Raw genomic sequence first — 23,558 nt, 5'->3', positions numbered from 1 at the left:
GATCATCATAAATCATTAAACATAATCAACTTGTTTTAATTCAAACATAACTTCTCATAAAAATCATCTGAGGTTAATTCTATTCACCATTCATTCATTGTGTTATTCATTTCTTGATCTGCTTTTTATTATATTATACCCAGCCATTGAAAAGTTTAATGCAGCTGCAGGATTCAAAGGATTCAAAGGAAACTCTTCCTCAGGGTGAAGCCCGACACCACGTTAGCCTGGTTGGTCACTTTGGGAGGAGCGGGCATGGTGATGACACGCTTTAGATAGCAGAGATGGCTGTAAAACAAAAAAATGGAGTAATTTTAGCTTAAAAATCTTTAGCTGTCTACCAGGCTTTATTGTACTACTACTACTATTACAACAACAACAACAACAACGCAATCTATTATTAAACTTACTGAAAGTGTATTAATTTAATTTATTTTTTCTGTTTGATGCTGTCGTAGACACTTCATGAGGATATTATCATGATCATTATCAAAACCATTCAGGACAGAAAAAGCATAGTTTAAAATATTGCTCTATACTTTGCCAAGGAAAGCATTTAATCAGAGTTTAAGTACGTAAAACTGCACATCCCAGATTTCACCATCCTGTTATTAATGAGACAAAAGAAGTCAAATCAAGAAGTCAAAATGGGAAATGTTTGGAAAAAAGTGGATAAAAACAATAAGACACAAATAGTTAAGACGGTTCTGTTTACTGAGTAATAGCTAAAGTTGAGTTTTATTAAAATATTTGAGTGTGTTGTTGAACCTTGAGGTAATGTAGCTGTAGAACTGGCAGTTGGGGTCCGAGGTGCAGGCGCTCTCACACGACTCAGCGTTGTTCAGTGAGAAATAGCGAAGGTCCGAGTATGGGAAATCTATTCCTTCATACATTGTAAGGTGATTTGGTGAGAATGGATTCGTCTCTGGAACAGAAAGTTTGCAGAAATGAAATTAATTTTTTAAGCTAAGAGGACCATCCGACAGAGACTGTGTGTGTTTCTCCATCATGACTTTCCTCTAAATGCTAAAGCTAGTTTTGCATTGCGTACATACCGTTACGCAGCGGACAGGATTGCGATGGCAGCCCAGATGTGATACCACTCACATATTTTGGGACCATTTCATTTTGATTGTTCTTCAGATAACATTTAAATTCGTTGCTAGGGAAAACAAAAGATACACATGTCTCTTTCTGCTAAAGTCCTCAATATTTTCTCTTGTTACTGTCCGTGGTTTCTGATGGAAAGTAAAACCAGCATTGTTTACCTGACAAAAGAGAAGTAAGAGCATTGTGGGTGAGCGGAGCACAACACCTGACACAGTTCAGGTGAGCCAGCTTGGTGAACTGCGATGTCGTAACCAGGAAAGTCAGTGTTTACAAAAAGTGTGCGCTGACACTCTGAAGGATACAAACAATATCATTAGAAGGCTGACGGATGGCATCCTGATATTATTTTTACCTTGTTAGAGAGGGTTTGATTACCTGTTTGAGAGGAGGGAATTATTTGTAATTCACGAGAAAATCCAGATATTCTGTCAGCACTAGCTACGACAGATGGGGTTCTTGGTACTGACCAGCTGTATTTAAGGTAGCACTTGTACCTAAGCACAAATAGGTTTGTCAGACTTGCACAATGCCTACAGTCAAAGCAGAAAATATTATTTTAAGTAATTACCAGTAATTACTTACCGGACATTTATGTCGCTATACTTCTCATTGTGGTACGAGAAGAACTGGCAGAAAGGATCATCGGTGCAGGCTTTCTGACACACCTTGTAATCCACTGTGAAGAAGGTCCTGTAGTCCGCTCCGGGGAAATTCACATCCTCATAAACTTTGGATAGTGACAGAGCTGCCAGGGAGTAAACAACAGTAAAAGTTTTACTGCTTAATTACCAGTACATTTCAAATGTTATAAATGGTTGTGTACTTACGTGGTAGTGGATTGCAGGACTTCAGAGAATAACCGGCAGTGGTGCCCTGCTTGGGATTCTGTTTTTCTGGTTTTCCTGACGGCGTGGCCTTAAGGAAGCAGTGGTAGTGTCTGGCGAAAAGACAGGAATTGAGGAAAACTGGTGTTATGTGCTCGATCGTCCTGGTTTTAGTGAGAATGCGAGCAGCAGCGTTCTGGATTAGCTTTATATGTAAAATGCTGGTCAGGAATGTTTAAAGTCATTGAAGATTTTTCCATTGATTTATATTATTCACATGTTTTTTGATTAAAAAAGTAAATAAAAACAGAAACATGTTTTTTCCTAAAAAACATTAAAAAAACAAAAAAAACATGCTCCTTTTATCATGCTTTATTACACTTTTCAAAATTATCTCATTGCATATAAAACATGGAATGAAATCATTTGAAGTCTAAATCTGCCACAGGTGTAAAAAAAAGTGTGGCTTCTCTGCAGCATTTTTCAGCAGTGAACCAAGGAAAACATGTTCATTTCTGTTGGTCGTTGTGTACCTGTCATCAACCAGGCAGTCAGGACCAATAAACGCCCAAAAGAGACAAGTCGCCTCCTGAGTGCAGAGGAACTGACAGTGTTGAGCATCTGGAGAGAAAAGGATGTTGATGTCTGAACCTGGAAAGTCCCATTCCAACCGAAGTCCTGAGTCACATCCTGGAAAAAAATGTTTTAATCAGTATTAACATTAAAACACATACTAACACCTGAACTTCATATACAATTCTTACCAAAGCTGCCAGCACAGAAACAGAGCAGAGTCACTAAAATGAAGGGAGTCTTCATCTTGTCAGTCAGCCAGGAAGGTATCAGTGGAAACAGCAGCAGATAATAGTGTCAACTAGCTGTGGAACGACTGCAGGTCATATTTATATGTTTCATGGGGGTGTGACCAGGGCTGGACTGGGACCAAAATAATGACTGTGGAATTTTTTGGCCATGCGGCTCATCATCAAAATTTACACGATACATGAGCTGCTGGAGGCATGTTGTGTTGTTTCAAAAATAAAAATAAAGCACATCACTGTACGCAAAAGGAGAGTAACCATGTTAAATTGATAGGCTCTTTCACTACATAGATATTTTCATATTGGATGTCAAAAAACTCTGCCAGAGACGTCTTATCAGTGTTTTGTGAAATGTAATGTTTGTACAAACACACAATTATGGCCATAGCAAAACCATATATCAATGTAAAATAAAGCTAATTGTAATCCAGTGTTAAAAACACAAGTAAACAATTAATAGATGTTGATTTAATGTCTTCTTTGACAACAAGATTAAAAAGTATACATAGATTTCATGTCTTATTCTACAATAAGAGTTAAAATGTAATAAAGTTAAAAATAAGTTAATAAATTTGTTCATTAATTTAGATAAAAAGTGCCAAAAATCTTTAAAAACTGTAAAATATGCCTTTAGGGATTGTTTTTAGTGACAGATTAAACAACCAATAGGTGGCAGAGTCTGATTTCACATCAGCCAATAAGGTTGATTGTCCCGGCCCTTTAACTGCTGCGCTGAGATTTTGCTCAGATTGCCAGACACGCTTCAGAGCTCAGAGTTTACGGTTGTTTCCGCTAATAGCCTGTCAAATTTAATGAAGAATCTTAGAAATCGGTAAGAAAAAAAACAATATTAAAATAGTTTCGCAAAATATATAATTCAAAAAAGTAAAACCGTTTTTATTAAATCTCAGAAAGCTTCTCTTGTGAGCGGCTGAAGCCCGGAAAAATCCTTGTGTAGCATCGGTGAGTGATCGCACGTGCTCGGAAGTTGGCTCAGTAAATTCGCTGAAAATTGGCTAAGCTGTTTTTCTAACAGCGTGCCAGCTTACACATATGTTATTCGTCCTCCGTCCCAACCTCTTCCATAAAATATTCCATCTTCATGAAAATTTTGACTCATCAGGCTAGCAGCAGCTAATCTGACCTCTTCCTGAATCTGTTTCTGGGTCATGTCTCTCATCCTTCTCATTTGTCCAAGAAAACCAATGGGCCAACGCGGTTGATAGAAAATAATATATTTTTTCCCCCCTCCAGGGGGTCTTTTGTGGGCTCTAGTGTCCCTTATTTGACAGTAGGCTGAAAGGGAAAGGGGGGAAGACATGCGGTAAATATCAACGGGTCTGGGAATCGAACCCGCAACAAGGACTCAAGGCCTCCAAACAAGGGTTGCACTATCCCCTACGCCACCACAGCACGCCCAGAAAAGAATTTTTAAAATACTGTTTTGGTTAAATTCTAACCGCATCAGGCCAGCCAATAAATGTGTATCAGCCCACTGGGCATTTCCTGCTACACTGGTCCACCCCTAGGTATGGATGAGAGTTGGCTTTATCTGATGAGATAATCAGCAATACTAAGGTGCATATGATGTGTAGTTAAACATCCATGGTGCTTATGTTAACAGGGCAATCAACCATGTACTTATTCTAAACACATACTAATGTTTCAGGGTTGGAAACTTAATATTCGTAAACTGATACAAAAAAAAGTTGTGTTTGCTGAAAGCAATAAGGACTCCCATTTGCAGTTTGGGCCTGGTGTTTGGGAAACAGGAAATGTGACAAAAACAACTCTGATCAGATAAGCGTGAAAAAGGATAGTTTGGTTTGTATGCCAACACCACTGTGTTCCTCGTCCTAAAAAGGGTCATATTTACGCAATGACAATAAATCTAATTATTCTGTTGTAAGCCAATATTTTTTCTTAGAAGTCACAGAAAGGCTAACAATTGGGATATGGATTACAAGGATGTGGTATAGTGGCAGAATATGCAACCATTCTTTTTAACAAGGGTTTGACTTTGTAATGCAAGTTGGTGAGAATGAAGAGGAGCAGGGCTGGGGGGCAGAGAGATGATATTCCCACAGTTACTGGAAGGCCTTTTCTTTTCTAGTACTGAGAATAATGCAAAAAGTGTGAATGCCACACACTCTTATTCAATAAATTAGGATATACGTCTTGATCAGGCTTATCAGATTAATAGCACCTTTCGAAAATAATCTTTACTATGTACTATGAAATATAAATATGTTAAAACATATCTAATTAATCTATATAATGTCTTTCACTTGGTGATGGAACTGCTGACCAAGGAACTTTTCAGTCATATTCTAATTCATAAAATCAGCCTGTATTTGCTGAATGCTTACCTATCATCGAAAACAGTTTCACAATTCAGTAAGATTTTTTGTGAAGAATTATCACATAGTTGCCCCTTATTGTCTGATTTTATCAAGTGCTGTAAACAAGAACAACATGAGATTCTGTAACAATCAAAATGTTACTTCATGTCATTTCAAAAACAGAATAAATAACTTCTGTGTAAACCAAATGAATCCTTGTAAGTACAAACTTTGTATTTTCAATTATGTGATTCTGACTCCACAGCTGCCCCCTCAGTTGGTTGGCAAAACCTTTTGTCCTGCAGACTTACACATAGCAGATGAGATATGGTGAGCGTCCTCTTTTAGTGCACACCGAACTGCGCAGCACATGTTGAGGTTATCAAAGTCAATAGCAGGCTAGCAAAAGTTAGGCCTATGCTTCTTATCGACATCGATACAGCTCATTCGATACAGCTCACTTGATTCAAGCATGGTGCATACGTTTTCAATAGAGTTCATTTCTGGGTTATTCCCACTATAATGAGAAGACTCTTCATCTTCTCAGCTGCTTTGAGAGGACACCAACAAGCCATCAACAGCCGGTCCTGTCGCGCTACAAACGCAGCAAAAAACTAAATGGACACCCTTCTGTCAAAATTTGATCGGTGAGTGATTAATGACCCTAATCATTAATTGCTTTTAATTTCCGGTGTCAAATTACCCTACCCCCCCTTCCGGTGTCAAATTGCACCCTCCCATCCCCCACGCCACCTGTTGCAACAGCCGTTATTCCCTCACCATCTGACCTCTATGTGTTTTAAAAATAATACAATTAAAGAATGAATAAACATTATGAGTTTTAATAGTAATACAATAAGTGTTAGATAATCGAGAATAATATAAAATATATTTAAATAGAATGATGCAATTATCTAAGGTTTTCCTCACTAAGCCAAATTGTGCTTGTGCATGTGTGTCCGGCCTTAATAGAGAAGTATCTGGGAATACTGAATACGGGCAGTCCTCACCTGTTGTGGGACAAATTTTTCAAACCGTTGGCATTTCTCAGCTCTCAGGATCTGCGCTGAACAGGTCTCGATTGTCAGGATTTTGCGCGGGAGAGGTTCCCTGCTTTAATACAGAATACGGGGAGTCTTCACCTGTTGTGGGACATTATCCACTACAAGAGAGGGCATAAGGCCGGACAGGGGGGTGACACCGGCCCCCGGCCATGGCTGTGTGTGTGCGTGGGTGTGTGTGTGCCCTGGCCCCCGGCCATGTGTGTGTGTGCGTAGGTGTGGGTGTGTGCATATTATAACATGTAACCAGTGAATTATGTGGTACAGAATATTATGACTCATCTCTTTGTAAATAAAATTTAAGATCATGATTTTGACAACAGCTTCTTCTTATTGCTTGGGATGACCTTTTACCTGCTCAGACACCAGGCAACGGTATGTAGTAAAATGCAATTGGAAAATTTTTGTTTTAATTTCTTAGTTTTCCATGAAAAGCATAAAATATTGCTCATCATTTCCCTTCAGTCCAGTCAGTCGGGCAAATTTCTTAATTCGATTCAGTTGATTTATAAAACGCTAATTTACAATAGGTAATCTCAAGACCATTTACAAAAAAGTCATTTCTATTCTACTTATCAAACAACGCAGCAATTTAAATGTATTATTTAAGTCAGTAATAAAAGTTATCAAAGTTCAAAATGCATATTGCATCATGTCGTTGACTTGTCATTGACTTGTCATTGACTTGACTTGTTTATACGCTTATCCCTCTTCAAATCACTTTTACCCTGTAATGACTGATTTGATCTATATTTTCAGGGGAAGTCTGTGGAACCAACATGAACATTTGCTGCTTTCTATCTTTGTTTCTTTTTTTCTTAGACTAGGATCACTACAAGACACTGATTGAACTCTGAAATTAATAAAATGTCATTCAGTTAATCATTCAGTTACTCAGAATCAACACGACATTGACTCTTTCCATCTTTAAGATGACTAGAACAAACTCCTCACAGCTGAATGTGTGGTGTTGACATTACTTTATTACAAATTATAGTAAATAATTGGAAATAGAATTCTACCAAGATAGAGCTTAATCCGTTACTACCGGACACAACTGGAGTTCCATAAAGTCTCGTAGTAAAAGTCACATTAAAACACAATCAGAGCTCATCATGCTAAACCGATCCTCCACACAAAACCATCCTGCAACGTTTATCGTGTCAGAGTTTTAACAAGAAAGAAAAACACGGAGTACAACCGGTAAAATTGTTGCTTTGTAAGTCACAACAGTTGGAAGAGTACAATTTATCTTTACAGTTTTATGTAACGGCATACTAATAAGCTACATTATTATTGATGAATAATATCACAGTGAACACAAATCCTAATCATCCATCACTACTGGATCTGCTCTTCTCTTCTTCTGCAGCCCCTGGATTAACAGGAACAACTGATGTTTGTCTGTTCTGTAAGGAGGAAAGAATCAAAGTTTAGTTTGCTTTACATTGTTGTTCTTTAGCACACGAAAATGATAGAGCACTTAATAAATTCGATAAAAGTTGTTCATTTACATTATACTCATTTAAAACAAAAAGGAAAGGTATTAGTTGTACTCTACAATTCAGAGTAGAATTCAGTTTTTAAAGCGATACAAATTTTTTAAAGTTTTGACAAACCTTAAAGTCTCTTCAGCTCGTGGAGCCGTTTCAGTGAAGTTAGAGTTCATGGAGAGAAACTTGTTGTTCTGTTCGGTCAGCATGTTGACGATGTCAGAAAAATCTGCTGTCATGTCATGAGCTGGGAAAAAAAGAAAAACAAGTCAACAAACATGTTTGCAAAAAAAAAGAAGTGGCATCTATTTTCACCTAAGACTTATAAAATAGTTTCATGATTTTGGTTACGCCTGTAGAATTTAAACCGAGGTAACACTGAAAAATAAATTGGTAAATAGTTTGAAAAAGAGGAGATATTAAAGACACGCTAACCTAAACGGCTGCAGATGCAACCATTGCTGAAAATGAATCAAACTCATGTAACATGGTGTAATGTTTCACTTCCCTACAACACTTTGAGTCACCAAGCTTTATTCTTTTTTTTTTAAACCCTCGCTATTTGATCAGTAGAAAAAACAGAAACATAAAATTTACTCATTTTACATCTGTACGATGACTAGAAGAAGACTCACTGTGTACACTGAGGCCTATGAGTTCAGCCAGAATTAAAACATTCAGGATTCCCAAACATGCGACCACACTGAGACCGAGCCTCTCTTTGGAGCTGCTCCAACCTTAACAAAAACCTTAACATTAGCAAAATTGAATGAAATACATACTAGATTTCTCTGTAACTTCATTCTTACCTGTGTGATTAGATGCAGTTTGTCCAACAGGTTCCATATTGACGTAAATTTCCTCCATCGCTTCAGACTCTGTGTTGGATTTTAACATTGACTATAAAATCCACTGCAGTCGTGGAACTAAGTGAAAAAACTGTGGAACAGATGTCTGGTGTTCAACATAAAAGTAAACATAGTTTAGAGATAATAACCAAATAAAGAAATTCATGAGTTCACAGCTTCAGTATTATTTTCTTAAATATCTTACAAAACATAAAATTCTTGTTCTGTATCAATGAATATTTATTTCTCTTTTCTCTCTGTTTTCCTTCAGCTTGGTTAATCCTACTTGTAATAAACACATTACACTTTTCTATGGGTGAAAAAATAATTAACTCTTTCCATCTTTAAGATGATGCAAAATTAAAAATAGTTTTAAATCACTGACATAAGGATGAAAAATATATCTGATGTTGTTATGTTCCTGCTCCTTGTGTCCAAAAATATTTCCTAAAGACTAAAATTGTTGGAGCAGATGACCGGTTCCCTCCTTGGTCCTGTGGACCCAACAGTTTTTCAGTTCTCATTCTGTCCTGATAACTAGTCACAGTCTTGCACTCAGTAAATACAAATATCATCTTTGCAGCATTTTTCTTTCTAAATCCTCTTTTAATCTTATTTCTTGTTCAGTAGCAGAAATACTTACATTAAGAACGCACAATGCCAGAATTGCATTATTGCCAAACTTCTATAACCGCTGGATCAAATAACTATGGAATTGTACGTATTTATTCATATTTTAAAGACATGTACTTTTAGGACTGCCATCTAGTAAAAAAAAAAAAAAGCTACATGAGCAGCTGCATGCGCAGCTGCTTGAGCTGACCAGTACTGTCTAAAACTCAGTCACCGTGTTTCCTCATCTTCTGAAACAACCACCAGGCAGATCAATGGTTTGACAAACAGTTTGATTTGTGACGCACCGTCTCACTGGGAGGGAATCAAAAGGCTAACATGCCAATCGGGTGCAAGTTGGGCTGGTTAAAGTAAGAGAAACCAGATACTGCATTCAAAGCATGATGAAGACCAGCAAGCCAAACATTCACATATGTACCGATATGTAGAAGAATGTCGGAGTTCAGGAGATCTAGGATAGAAGATTTGACTGAATCAAGACGTTGCCCAGAAGTTCAGACTGGAAAGCTAATTGGCAAACTGCTAGCTAAGTATGTGGAGCAGGAAAATAGGTTGTATTTACTTAAATTTATGCGAACCAATTAGATTCAATTACTGCATCATATAAAAGACAAGTGTAGTTACACTGTGTGATTTTGGCAAACAATATTCTTCAACTCATCCAAAATGTTATTCTCCGCAAAACTTCTTTTATTTTCTGCTTACAGGAGCAGCAATATATTTTGTTACATAGATTAAAGACACACGGTCTCATTATTTGACATAGTTATGCTGTTCAAAACTTTTCCGTTTGTTTGAGCAGAAATGGCGTAGTGTCTGGATGTAAGATGTTAAACTTTTACCACCCAAAATCCTCACTATTTTCAAATACTTCCCTTTTTATTTTATTTTATTTGTTGCATGGATTCAACTTAAATAGATTAACTTACATAGCTTCTTTTTAAAATATCCAAACGTTCCTGCCACTTGTTTAAGATGAGTACAAACAACAAGTTGATGATAATTAAGCGATGTTCACTTGAACTTTTTTTTTTTTAAGTCTATTGTTTTATTTTGCAGTGAGGAAGGCCAGAGTCTAGCTTTAGCAGATGGCTGAAGGCGTCTGATCCACGCTTCAAACTCAGTACCTGTTTGCTCTAAGGCAAAACTTTGGTAAGGTTAAATTTAGTCGGCTACAGAAAGTCAGACGGTTCAATATGAGAAATCACTTTAGGTCATCAAGTTTCTTGTTTGATCAGATCTTGTTAGTCATTTACATAGTATGATTACTAATTAACAGTTGATTCTTTTGTGTCTAGATTTAATGTAGTATATTTCATAGTATATTTCATAGTATATTTCATAGTGTATTTCAATGATTCCTTTCATACAGTCTAAACTCCCTGAAAAGGAGAGATTACCTTTCAGAGAAATATAATTTTGATTGCTTTGAGTTTGATGATATTTGACTTAATCTGACTGATATGATCTTCTTTAACACATACTGATGCTTCACAGTGATCATTTATAAGCTGATCAATTACAAGAGGTTTACTGTCTGTTAGTGAACATTAGTGAACAGACGGCATCATTACGACCAAGGAACAAAAGCTGTAGATATTTTAACGGTAACAAAACAATTCACCATGTTGTGATCAACTCTTGGAGCGTGGTTGTGTAATGAGTATGTTTAATTTAATTTTATTAATTTTTTTTTAGGTAAAGTGTCCCAATAGCAAACCTAGTAAATGTTATCATAAGTTGGTCTAGCTGTCAGAAGATGTAAGCAAGTCTCCGTGAGAGGGAGTATTTAAGAAAAAAACACAAATTGACTGATTGAATTGTTGGTTGATAGCCTTCATATATTTGAATTTGTGCAACAAACACCAAAAGAAAAAAAAACTATATAAAAAATATATGTACAGATGGGGAACTTTTACTGACATGTATCACACTAGGAAATGTTACAGAAAAAAATCTCTGAGTTTCAAATGTATTTAAACCAACATTTACTTGGTAAGTTCTGGATCTCCTTTTCAGGGAAGAGGATCTTCAGAGCCGTGCCCAGACCCTGAGTCTACCCGCAACAGAAAGCTACCATACATTGATTCTAACACGGGTCCAAAAAGACCCACTCATGGAAGACTGTATAGTCAATCACTTATGCATTAGAGGCTTTACTTTGGCTCACCACAAATCTGGATAAAACCTCCAGAAAATTGCAAAACAGCTGAAACTCTGAGTTCCTTTAAGTCTAGACTAAAAACAAACCTGGTTAGAGCTGCTTTTGAAACCGAATCATGAAAAATCAATAACTTGATGTGCAAAATGTAATGTTTCTATGACTTTGTATTTTTGTGTTTTTATGATGCAAAGCACTTTGAAAGGCCTTGTTACTGAAATGTGCTAAACAAATGAAATTTGATTGATTTCCTTGATCTAATGGTTCACACATTAACAGCGACCTGTATATTTAAATTTTGAATTGAATAGAGAATCATACATTAGAATCATTAGAATGATGTTTTTGTTTTCATGAGGGCAAAACCTCATACAGGTTTTGACCTCAAATCAAATTCTGAGGTGAAAACCTGGACAAACAGACAATGAACATAAATAAGGATCAGGTGTGGCAAAACTAACAATATGTCTAAGTTCATGGAGAAAAAGTAATGACTAATAAAGAACAAACAATAGTGACTTACACAAAGCAGTTTTTACAAAACAAGTTATACCAAAGCACTGCTTTATTATTGTTACAATAGATACAGAAAGATGTACTGTTGATGTTAATGAAGAAGTTTATACATCCTTCCTTGAACAATGGGGCTATACAGAATAAATGAAACTATTTTAAGACCAAAATAAATAGCTGCAGGCAGCTGACTGGAACATGCAGGAAAACCTGTTTTGATTTGTTTTCTTTCTTTGGCACAGCTCTAAAATGCTTTCAGTTTAAGACTTGACTTTGCTTGTTTAGTAACATCTTGTTAAAATGTTTTGAGTCACAGTCAGCTATGCAACTGACTATCCTCAGATATCCTCATCACACCACATAGCACTGGTGTGATGTTCTTTATCTTCCTGGTTTTAGTCAGAACACCAGCAGCAGATTTCTAGATCAGCTCCAGCTGGCTGATTGATTTTGTTAGGTAGACCTGTGAAGATTCTGTTTCAGTAATCGATGCGACTAAAAGTCAACGTCTGAATGAGGTTCTCTAGATCTCACTGAGACATTAGTCCTCTAATCCTGGAGATGTTCTTCAGCTGATAGAAGGCCGACTTTGTGTCTATTCTTCTCTCAGCAGCAATGAGGTGTTTTGTCTTGATGTCATCTTATTCTTACAGACATGTCATCAGAGTGCACTGGGCGTCTTTTTGTTATTTGTGTCCATTGACAGACTGGATCTGAGATGTATCAGTAACATGAAAGAAACAACATTGAAAAGCTGCTTTAAGTGACACACTAAGCTGTCTGTGAATCACCTTTGATCACAGACTGAAACCTTTTACATGCTGTTTTCATTTCACTGTTTTTCAATCATTTAATCAGAAAAACCGTTTCATGAATAAAAATCAAGCCAAATGAATTTTGATGGAGGCTAACAGTTTTATCTCCTTGTTCAGGACATTAGATGTGCATGTTCTCATTTCCTCTCAGCTGTTTATACAGTTTTTCTCGTTGCAGCTTGTATTACCTGCAAAATTCAGTTTCTCAAAATTAAATATCTGTCAATGAACAAGTCAATGCCTCTCAGAATGACAAGTTATTGTTTCATCATCATGTTTGGATAAAGCAGTTAAATAGATTAGTCATGTTGTCAATATAATATTGTATTCTGGAGGGATGTGTGATGTAAAAGAAGTATTGATGGCAAATATTATAAATTATAGTTATGGGAGATCAATAGCAAGAGACTAGATAAGATACAGATTTATGCTTTTTACTGTAATTTGTAGACCAGGTCATTGTGAGTCAGAAAGAAAAAGACAATCTCCATAAAACTGTGCATGCAGTGCTGTAGGGATCACAGTGCAGCCTTTCTATCCTTTCCGTCTCCATGCTGAGAAAAATGTTTCAGTTTAGTCCAGTCTCAGTCCTCTTCTTGTCCAAAACCTTGTCCTTCCATTATCAGAAATGTAACATTGTGTTATTCTCTGGTTTCTACACATCCACCAGTTGATGATTCATGAGATTCACCTTCAGACTACTTCAGAAAACAGATTGATCAGAACTAAACATGGAGAAGCTGAATGCAGCTTCTCCATGTTTATTTCTGATCAATCTGTTATTTTATTTTATTTGTTGCATGGATTCAACTTAAATAAATTAACTTATATAGCTTCTTTTTAAAATATCCAAACGTTCCTGCCACTTGTTTAAGATGAGTACAAACAACAAGTTGATGATAATTAAGCGATGTTCACTTGAACTTTTTTTTTTTTAAGTCTATTGTTTTATTTTACAGTGAGGAAGGCCAGAGTCTAGCTTTAGCAGATGGCTGAAGGCGTCTGATCCACGCTTCAAACTCAGTACCTGTTTGCTCTAAGGCAAAACTTTGGTAAGGTTAAATTTAGTCGGCTACAGAAAGTCAGACGGTTCAATGTGAGAAATCACTTTAGGTCATCAAGTTTCTTGTTTGATCAGATCTTGTTAGTCATTTACATAGTATGATTACTAATTAACAGTTGATTCTTTTGTGTCTAGATTTAATGTAGTATATTTCATAGTATATTTCATAGTATATTTCATAGTATATTTCATAGTGTATTTCAATGATTCCTTTCATACAGTCTAAACTCCCTGAAAAGGAGAGATTACCTTTCAGAGAAATATAATTTTGATTGCTTTGAGTTTGATGATATTTGACTTAATCTGACTGATATGATCTTCTTTAACGCATACTGATGCTTCACAGTGATCATTTATAAGCTGATCAATTACAAGATGTGCACTGTCTGTTAGTGAACATTAGTGAACAGACGGCATCATTACGACCAAGGAACAAAAGCTGTAGATATTTTAACGGTAACAAAACAATTCACCATGTTGTGATCAACTCTTGGAGCGTGGTTGTGTAATGAGTATGTTTAATTTAATTTTATTAATTTTTTTTTAGGTAAAGTGTCCCAATAGCAAACCTAGTAAATGTTATCATAAGTTGGTCTAGCTGTCAGAAGATGTAAGCAAGTCTCCGTGAGAGGGAGTATTTAAGAAAAAAACACAAATTGACTGATTGAATTGTTGGTTGATAGCCTTCATATATTTGAATTTGTGCAACAAACACCAAAAGAAAAAAAAAACTATATAAGAAATATATTTACAGATGGGGAACTTTTACTGACATGTATCACACTAGGAAATGTTACAGAAAAAAATCTCTGAGTTTCAAATGTATTTAAACCAACATTTACTTGGTAAGTTCTGGATCTCCTTTTCAGGGAAGAGGATCTTCAGAGCCGTGCCCAGACCCTGAGTCTACCCGCAACAGAAAGCTACCATACATTGATTCTAACACGGGTCCAAAAAGACCCACTCATGGAAGACTGTATAATCAATCACTCATGCATCAGAGGCTTTACTTTGGCTCACCACAAATCTGGATAAAACCTCCAGAAAATTGCAAAACAGCTGAAACTCTGAGTTCCTTTAAGTCTAGACTAAAAACAAACCTGGTTAGAGCTGCTTTTGAAACCGAATCATGAAAAATCAATAACTTGATGTGCAAAAAGTAATGTTTCTATGACTTTGTATTTTTGTGTTTTTATGATGCAAAGCACTTTGAAAGGCCTTGTTACTGAAATGTGCTAAACAAATGAAATTTGATTGATTTCCTTGATCTAATGGTTCACACATTAACAGCGACCTGTATATTTAAATTTTGAATTGAATAGAATAGAATACATTTTGATAAACATGACAAAAGTGACTGAAATTTAAGAACAAGAAAGAATCGTACATAGCTTGCATGAGGTACAAAAGTATTTTGCAGCTTGCTGACAGAAAATAGAACTGCTTTTTTATGTACACTGGTGGCACAATGATTTGAAGATTGAACAAGTAGTTTTCAGAATTGAAATTCTGTTCTAAGAAATGCACCACAGTCACTCAGAAACTAATCTAATGCCAGGTTGGTAGAGATTTTACAGACGATGGAAAACAACAATTTGAACATTCCCATGCCTGACTGACCAAGAAGAAGAGGTTGTAGATACCTGTAGCAGTTACACCCATCAACCTTCTATCTTGGCACATGAACTATATGCAGCTCAACTGTTTTTAAAAACTGCTGATATCTTCAGCTTTTAACAAAGCTGGCCAAGGAAATGTACTGATTCATGAGATTAGAATGATGTTTCTATTTCATCCCTACTGACCACCAGAGGCGGTGCTTCAAGCACTGAATGCTCATTCTTGCGCATGCGCAGGTCGAGTACTAATGACAACAAAGTCACCTGTGACCTGCCGGGGACCCACGTGACTCTATATAGTCACGTGGCACCCGGCAAACAATCCCTTTTGTTCTTCTTGCGCGCAGCTGTGTTGAGTACAGGTGTGTGGTCGTGTGAAGCTGGTTGCTTCTGTGTATACCACTATTTTCCTAGCTGCTTGTTGCTGGTAGCCCCGTGACCGGGTTTGGTCGGAGCTGCAGGTAAGTCTCGCCCTCCAGGGGCTGCACAAGCTGCTTTCGCCTTACCAGTCAGCTATGACTGGTAAGGCATTCAGCATTCAGCTTCTCCATGTTTAGTTCTGATCAATCTGTTTTCTGAAGTAGTCTGAAGGTGAATCTCATGAATCATCAACTGGTGGATGTGTAGAAACCAGAGAATAACACAATGTTACATTTCTGATAATGGAAGGACAAGGTTTTGGACAAGAAGAGGACTGAGATTGGACTAAACTGAAACATTTTTCTCAGCATGGAGACGGAAAGGATAGAATATAGTCATGTGATAGTCATGTGGGTCAGTCCACTTGTCTATAAGTATAGGGGCCTGGTAAAGGACCAGCAGGCATTTGGGTTTGGGGCCTATGGTTTTAACAGTGCAAAAGAACAGAGCAAGAGAACAGAGCAAAAGAACAGAGCAAAAGAACAGAGTAAGATTGACAGAATGAGAACAAAGGGAATTTTGATCTCTGTAATTGTTGCTGAAAAGAACATTAAACCTTCCTGAACAATCTACAAGTTTGGACATTATATCTTCTTTTGCCTGCGTACAGAAACTGGACCCCAGTGCCTCTTATTGGCTTGAGGAACTTTTATTGGATGTTTGGTTTGACAAACAATCGCCACTACATCAAGTAAAAACCTCCCCATGGATCAAGTAAAAACCTCCCCATGGATCAAGTAAAAACCATCCCATGGATCAAGTAAGGAACCATCTCATGGACCAAAAGGAATAATTCCTCATCAATGGACATGTTGGATTTATGGATCTCAAGGATTACCATCAAACAAAAGGTTTTGGATCATCTTTGTTGAAATCAAGCGACTTGCTGCGTCAGGCCTGGATTGACACGTCACTCATTCATCAAACTGGTACGTGGAAATATTGTTTAAGTCGTAAAGGAAAACGGTGAAACTACTGGAGTTTAAAGACATTATTTCACTGCAAAGACTGATGAGATGAGTTTCATGTGATAAGTTGACGCTTAATTGGATCGAGACGTGTGCCGACGCCCATCATGGAAATGTTTGTTCACACGAATCAACCTCTTTAAACAAAGAGAAACGTTTGTGCTTTATCCTGTGGATTCCTTGTGGATTATGCTGCTGTTGAATGTTTGAAATAATTAAAAGGATCGCTAAAAATGTCTGATGTAAAGAGCAAAGTGGATGACACTCAGATGTCGCAAGAGAAAAGAAACATCAAATTCACACAAAAGGGTTTGGAGTTTTATATTAAAACATGTCAAGAAAGCCGAAGTTTAAAGTGTAAGCAAGCTTCAAAATTTATGGAAAAAATCTCCGCATCAATGACGTCACAAGAAAATGTTAAAAAAGTGTCTTCTGACTTTGTCAAATTTATTAAATGCTATCAAGATGCAACCGATTTACATGAATCCCTTTTAAACTTGCCATTACCAGAAGAAGAAGTGAAAAGACAAACTGCGTATTTTCAGCCCAAGGTGACGGCATTCTCTGATTTTATGGACAATGTAAAGGTTTGGTTGCATGAAGCAGGATATCCATATACTGAACAGAAAAATAATGTTGATGATGATCAGATTGTTGCTGATCAGGATGAAATAAACCCTGAAGACAGTGTCTCTAATGTTTCAAGTGTAAAGCCACGTTCAAAAACATCTTCACAGCAGTCTCGGACTTCATCTACCTCCTCTGCACGCATTAAAGCCGCGGCTGAAAAGGCAGCGCTCATGGAGAGATTCGCTGCGTTGGACAAAAGACATCTGATCGAAACTCAAGAGGAAAAACTGAGACGAGAAAAAGAAAAATTTGATTTGGAAACAGAGTTGGCAGCAACTAATGCAAAACTTAATGTTTTAAACATGAATTCAGTTGCTGGTTCTAAACAATCCGATGGCATGAACTCTTATTTTGACAGAGCCCAAGTAAAGGACACTCTCTTACCATACCATACCATACCAGCTTTATTTATAAAGCACTTTAAAACAACCACAGTTGATACAAAGTGCTGTACAATCCAAAAACAAAAACACAACAAAATAAAAATAATTGTAATTAAAAGTAATTTAAAAACAAAGACATACACTTTAAACTAGATCTCACTGGTGTTGAAAGCCAAGTTAAATAGATGGGTTTTAAGACGAGCTTTAAAAGTGGACAGAGAAGGGGCCTCTCTGACCTGCAAAGGTAAGTCATTCCATAATTTGGGGCCCATAACAGAGAAAGCCCTGTCCCCTCTGAGCTTCCTTTTTGTTCTCGGTACCTCCAAGAGCAGCTGATTTGCTGACCTGAGGGACTGATGGGGTATGTGGGGATGAAGAAGCTCAGTGAGGTAAGCCGGGGCAAGATTATGCAATGATTTAAAAACAAACATAAGAATTTTAAAATGAATCCTAAAATATACAGGCAGCCAGTGAAGTGAGGCCAGGACAGGGGTCACATGGTCCCTTTTTCGAGTACCTGTCAACAAACGTGCAGCAGCATTTTGTACTAGCTGCAGACGTGAGAGCAGCGCCTGACTAACTCCCAGATAAAGTGCATTACAGTAGTCCAAACGAGTTGAAATAAAAGCATGGATCACTGTTTCAAAATGCTGCCTGGAAAGAAAAGATTTCACTGACGCCAATCGCCTTAAATGATAAAAGCTGGACTTAACCACGGCTCTAATTTGGCTGTCCATTTTAAAATCACTATCCACCTTAAAACCAAGATCTGTAATAACAGGTTTAAAATATTCCTCCAAAGGTCCCAGGTCAACAGAGGAGGACTCACAGGAGCCACTGGGTCCAAACACCATCACCTCTGTTTTGTTTTCATTAAAGTTTAAAAAGTTCAAGGCCAACCAAGCTTTAATATCTCCTAGACAAGCCAGGAGATGTTTGATTGACAGTACATCCTGCTGCTTCATGGGCAAATAAATCTGACAATCATCAGCGTAACAATGAAAAGAAATCCCATGTTTCCTAAGGATAGAACCCAGAGGCAGTATATAAAGAGAGAAAAGCAGTGGGCCAAGAATTGAGCCCTGTGGGACACCATAAGACATTGAGGCCAGAGATGATTCAGAGCCACTAATATTCACTGAAAAAGTTCTCTCCTCCAGGTAAGACCTGAACCATTTAAGAACAGTGCCATCAATACCAACAATGTGGTGTAATCGCGATATTAGAATGTTGTGGTCTACTGTATCAAAGGCAGCAGTTAGGTCAAGTAACATCAGAACAACATGGTGACCAGAATCACATGCAAGAAGGACGTCATTAAATCTCTTGTTAAATCCTCGTGCTAATGAGTTTGTTCCGAATGACAGAGCAAATTCTTCATCTGTCTTCCCTGTTGTTAGACCTAAACAGAGGCAGAAACAATTTCAAAATGACCAGATGAGAGTAAATGTTGATTCTTCAACTCGAGCAACACAGCAAACGCAATTTCAATTTCCTTCTTTGACCGAGGACTGTCAGAATGACATGGTGAACATCATGCAAAGACAAAATGACATCACTGCCTTACTTGTAAAACAAAACTTATCGTCTGTTCTCCCATCCAGAAACATCCCTGTGTTTGATGGGGACCCCCTGCAGTACAGATCATTTATGAATGCTTTTGAGAACGGAGTGGAAGCTAAAACTGATAACTCGAGTGACTGTTTGCACTTCTTAGAGCAGTTCACTAGGGGGCAGCCTAAAGATCTGGTGCATAGCTGTCAGCACTTACCTCCTTGTAGTGACTATTTGTCCAAAATAAAAATAAAAAATAAAAAAAAAATAAAAACTGAAGACTCAAAAGTGATCAAAGCAAAAGTGAATTAAACGCCAATAGTCACCTGATGCACGGTGGGTTCTGGTTTACGCAGTTCAAAAAGGATCAGAAGTCAAAATGCAGTTCTATTCTTTTTATTCCAATTCAGGCAAACAAGTTATAGATTCAAATGACTGATTGACTGACTGACTGATTGACTGACTGACTGGCTGGCTGGTAAAAAACCTTATGACCACCCACGTGCACACTGAGCTACCTAAGACCTACCCATTTATACCATGACACACCCACATCCCAAACTGAAATTAACTAACCAATTAAGCGAACCGTTAACCAAAGAACCTATTATAAATAACAAATTAAACAAAAAATTCTAATTATAAATCAACTAGAAAATAAACAAATAAGAATACAAATAAACTATGTAATCTAAATTCTAAGATTTAACTGAAAATTGGTAAATAGCTCCTACACTCCAGCCCCTAATTGTGCATTAAATCACAATTACATCTTTAACTAAAGGAGCTATTCTAACAACAACCTCAATAATATCCTACATTAATGCAAAGATATTAATTCTTCTTTGTTCTTCATTTTTATAATGATGAACCTATAAGAGAAGAAAGAAAGAATAGAATGGGAAGAATAAGAATGTCTTCAGTCTGCAGATGCCTCCAGGAGCATACAGAGTTTCGTCACTGGCCTCTCCAACACACTGGTTTTGGTCTGAAGTTGCACTGAGCGAACCAGGCCTCCTGCATCAGCTTTGACTGCCAGGACTCTCCCCATCTGCCAACATCCTCTGGGTGCTGTAGCATCTGCAATCAGGACAATGTCTCCAGGAGAGATGTTTCTTCTCAGTCTCATCCACTTTTGTCTTTCCTGCAGTAAGGGCAGATACTCAGAGATCCATCTTTTCCAAAAGAGTTCAGCCATATACTGTACTTGCTTCCATCTGCGCCTGAGGTACAGGTCTTGTTTTTGAAACAGTCCAGGTGGCAGAACAGGTTTACCTTTTAACGTTAAGATGTGATTTGGTGTGAGTGCTTCTAAATCATTTGGATCATCAGAGACCAAAGTGATGGGTCTGTCATTCAAAATAGCTTCAGCCTCGCAAAAAACAGTTTGTAGTGTTTCATCATCCACAACCTGCTGTTTTAGAACTGAGGTGAGTACACCCCTAACTGAACGAATCAATCGTTCCCAGATGCCACCTTGATGTGAAGCTGCAGGTATATTGAAGTGCCAATTTGTGCCATCCTGGACCAGAGCTCTTTGGATTTTACTCTGGTTTAAGGCAGCCAGACTTTCTTTTAGCTCTCTATTGGCTCCTACAAAATTTGTGCCATTATCAGATCTGATGGAAGAGACTGGACCACGCCTGCAGATGAATCTTCTGATTGCATTAATACAAGAATCAGTGTCAAGGGTATGAGCTATTTCTAAATGAACGGCACGACTAGTTGGACAAGTAAATAATACTCCATAACGTTTGAGAATACTCCTGCCCCTCTTAACATCAATGGGGCCAAAATAATCAACACCAACATCTGAAAATGGTGCTTTGTCTGGTTTTACCCTTTCCTGAGGCAGGTCGGCCATTTTTTGTTCCAAAACCTTTCCTCTATTTCTTCTGCAAGTGACACAGTCAGACAGGATCTTTCTGGCAGCAGAATTTGCACTGATTATCCAGTATCTCCGACGCAGCCTGGACAACATGTGGCTTCTTCCTGCATGACCAAGCAGATAGTGAATGTAACGCAGAATTAATGTTGCCACATGCATGTTTTTACATAGGATGACCGGATGCTTAATTTCAGATGGCATAGCAGCTCTTCTGAGACGTCCCACTCTGAGGACTCCATTATCGACCACTGGATCGAGTCTGTACAGCCGGCTGTCTTTAGAGACGGTCTTGTTATTCCAAGTGAGCTGATCTCTGGTACAAACCTGTGATGCTGCTCAAAGAGAATAATGAAATGCTCTGCTCTAGCTAGATCTTCGGATGTCAAACATTGCATTTTCAGCATGGTTTTAAACTGCTGCATCTTTTGTGACACCTTTTGCTCTTTAATGTTTGAATCTTCTGTAGACTGATGCGTTATGGCAGAAAACTCTTTTCTTTTCTGAGACAACCAAAGGAGGAGTTCTTTGAGCTTTAAAACCCAAGCTACAGATGTTTTTAGCTTCATCCAGGATGAGAAGTAGGAGATGAAAAAACTGGTAGGGCTTTTAGCCTCCTCAACAATAGCATTAACAATCACATCCTTTTTTATTTCAGAATCATCAGCAGGAAGCAAGTCAGACTTTACCTCCAGCGTGGGCCATCTGTTTTCAGACTCGATTAGAAACTCAGGACCATTAATCCATTTGCTGTGCTCCAAAAATTTTCTGCTTTCATCCCTCTTGTTGCTTCATCTGCTGGATTATCTTTGGAACTCACATATCTCCACTGGTTACCTTGTGTAGCTTCTCTGATGATGGACACTCTGTTTGCAACAAAGGTATGAAACCTTTTTGCTTCGCTGCAGATGTATTTTAGGACAGTGGTGCTGTCAGTCCAAAAAACAGATGTCTCCAGTTCAATATGTAATTCTCTGAAGCAGTTGGTCCATTCGGACAGCAAGGACGGCTGCAGTGAGCTCCAGTCGAGGAATGGTTGTCTGCTTGAGAGGAGCGACTCTGGCCTTTCCTAGGAGAAATGCCAGATGTACATGATGCTCATTTTGCAGTCTTATATATGACACTGCACCATACCCCACTTGGCTGGCATCAGAGAAATGGTGGAGTTGTGCTGTAACAGGACAAAAATTTTTAGGTTTAATGCAACGACTCACTTCAAACTTTGAGATCCTCTTCAGGTCATCCAGCCAGTCGGTCCATTGCTTAGAAAAATGATGGTGAATTGCATCATCCCAGCCCAGGTTTCTTCTGCAGAGCTCTTGTAAAAGCAGTTTGGCAGTGATGATGGGAGCAAGGAACCCCAAGGGATCATACAATGAACTCACTACTGACAGTATTCCTCTTCTTGTGTGGGACCGCTCTTGAAGTGAAGCTTTGAATTTAAAGGAGTCGCTTTGAATGCACCACTGCAATCCAAGTGCTCGTTCCATTGGAAGCTCCAGATCCATTTCCAACATTTTCTTTGCTTTGATGTTGTCTGAAACTGTTTGCAGAACTGCAGGACTATTACTGAGCCACTTGGAGAGCTTGAATCCTCCTTTATTACAGAGAGCTGTCAAATCTTGAGCAAACTTTATTGCTTCCTCTTCTGTAGGCAAGGATTTTAAGCAATCATCCACATAAAAATTATGTTTTATTGTACTGACCACTTCAGGAACTGCTGGGCATTGTCTTCTGCCGTTCTTCTTAATGCATAATTTGCACAGCTCGGCGAGGACACTGCTCCAAACAGATGTACTGTCATCCGATATTCCTGTGGAACTTGTGACGTGTCACCATTGGGCCACCAGAGGAAGCGAAGACAGTCTCTGTGTTTCTCTGGAACATGAACCTGGTGGAACATAGCTTGAATATCTGCCATAACTGCTATTGGCTCTTGCCTGAAACGCAGAAGAACTCCCACAACCGAGTTGGTCAGATCAGGTCCTTGTAGCAGCTGGCAGTTCAGTGAGGTTCCCTTGAATGTTGCAGCACAGTCAAAAACAACTCTCAGTTTGCCTTTTCGGGGGTGGTAAACACCATGGTGGGGTATGTACCACACCTTTCCCTCATTTCTCATTAACTGATCAGCATGTACAATTTCAGCATATCCATTACATAGCATGTCATTCATAAATGCAATGTAATCTTTCTTGAAGGTGCTGCTCTTATTAAACTTTCTTTTCAAGCTCTGAAGACGTTGTTCTGCAATACAACGGTTAATGGGCAAGATGGAACTTTCAGATTTAAAAGGCAAATCAATACAATAGTGTCCATTTTTTAATTGTGCTGAATTGTTCATGATATTCATAAACTTGATGTCATCTCTGGACATTTCAATCTGCTCTTGGGATGTTTTTCATTGAAATCATGATT

General features: G+C 37.9%; 2 protein-coding genes across 3 annotated transcripts in view; one reads left to right on the top strand and one right to left on the bottom strand.

The window, feature by feature from the left end:
* The window catches only part of LOC122843706 (coagulation factor XI-like), a 57,916-nt gene that overhangs the window by 9,226 nt on the left and 25,132 nt on the right, over nucleotides 1-23,558 (top strand). The gene's annotated exons all lie outside the window — the stretch shown is intronic.
* On the bottom strand, nucleotides 150-2,793 carry LOC122843709 (coagulation factor XI-like). The gene is made up of 9 exons (XM_044138700.1): nucleotides 2,699-2,793; nucleotides 2,468-2,624; nucleotides 1,938-2,047; nucleotides 1,693-1,855; nucleotides 1,486-1,604; nucleotides 1,269-1,401; nucleotides 1,056-1,162; nucleotides 769-925; nucleotides 150-288 (listed from the first exon to the last, which is right to left on the bottom strand). Exons 1-9 carry the CDS (start codon nucleotides 2,751-2,753, stop codon nucleotides 183-185), a joined length of 1,107 nt encoding a protein of 368 aa, XP_043994635.1. The 5' UTR covers nucleotides 2,754-2,793; the 3' UTR covers nucleotides 150-182.

The sequence above is a fragment of the Gambusia affinis genome, linkage group LG14, assembly GCF_019740435.1.
Source record: "Gambusia affinis linkage group LG14, SWU_Gaff_1.0, whole genome shotgun sequence".
In the NCBI taxonomy this organism is placed as follows: Eukaryota; Metazoa; Chordata; class Actinopteri; order Cyprinodontiformes; family Poeciliidae; genus Gambusia; species Gambusia affinis.
This window is presented reverse-complemented; position numbering and strand designations above follow the sequence as displayed.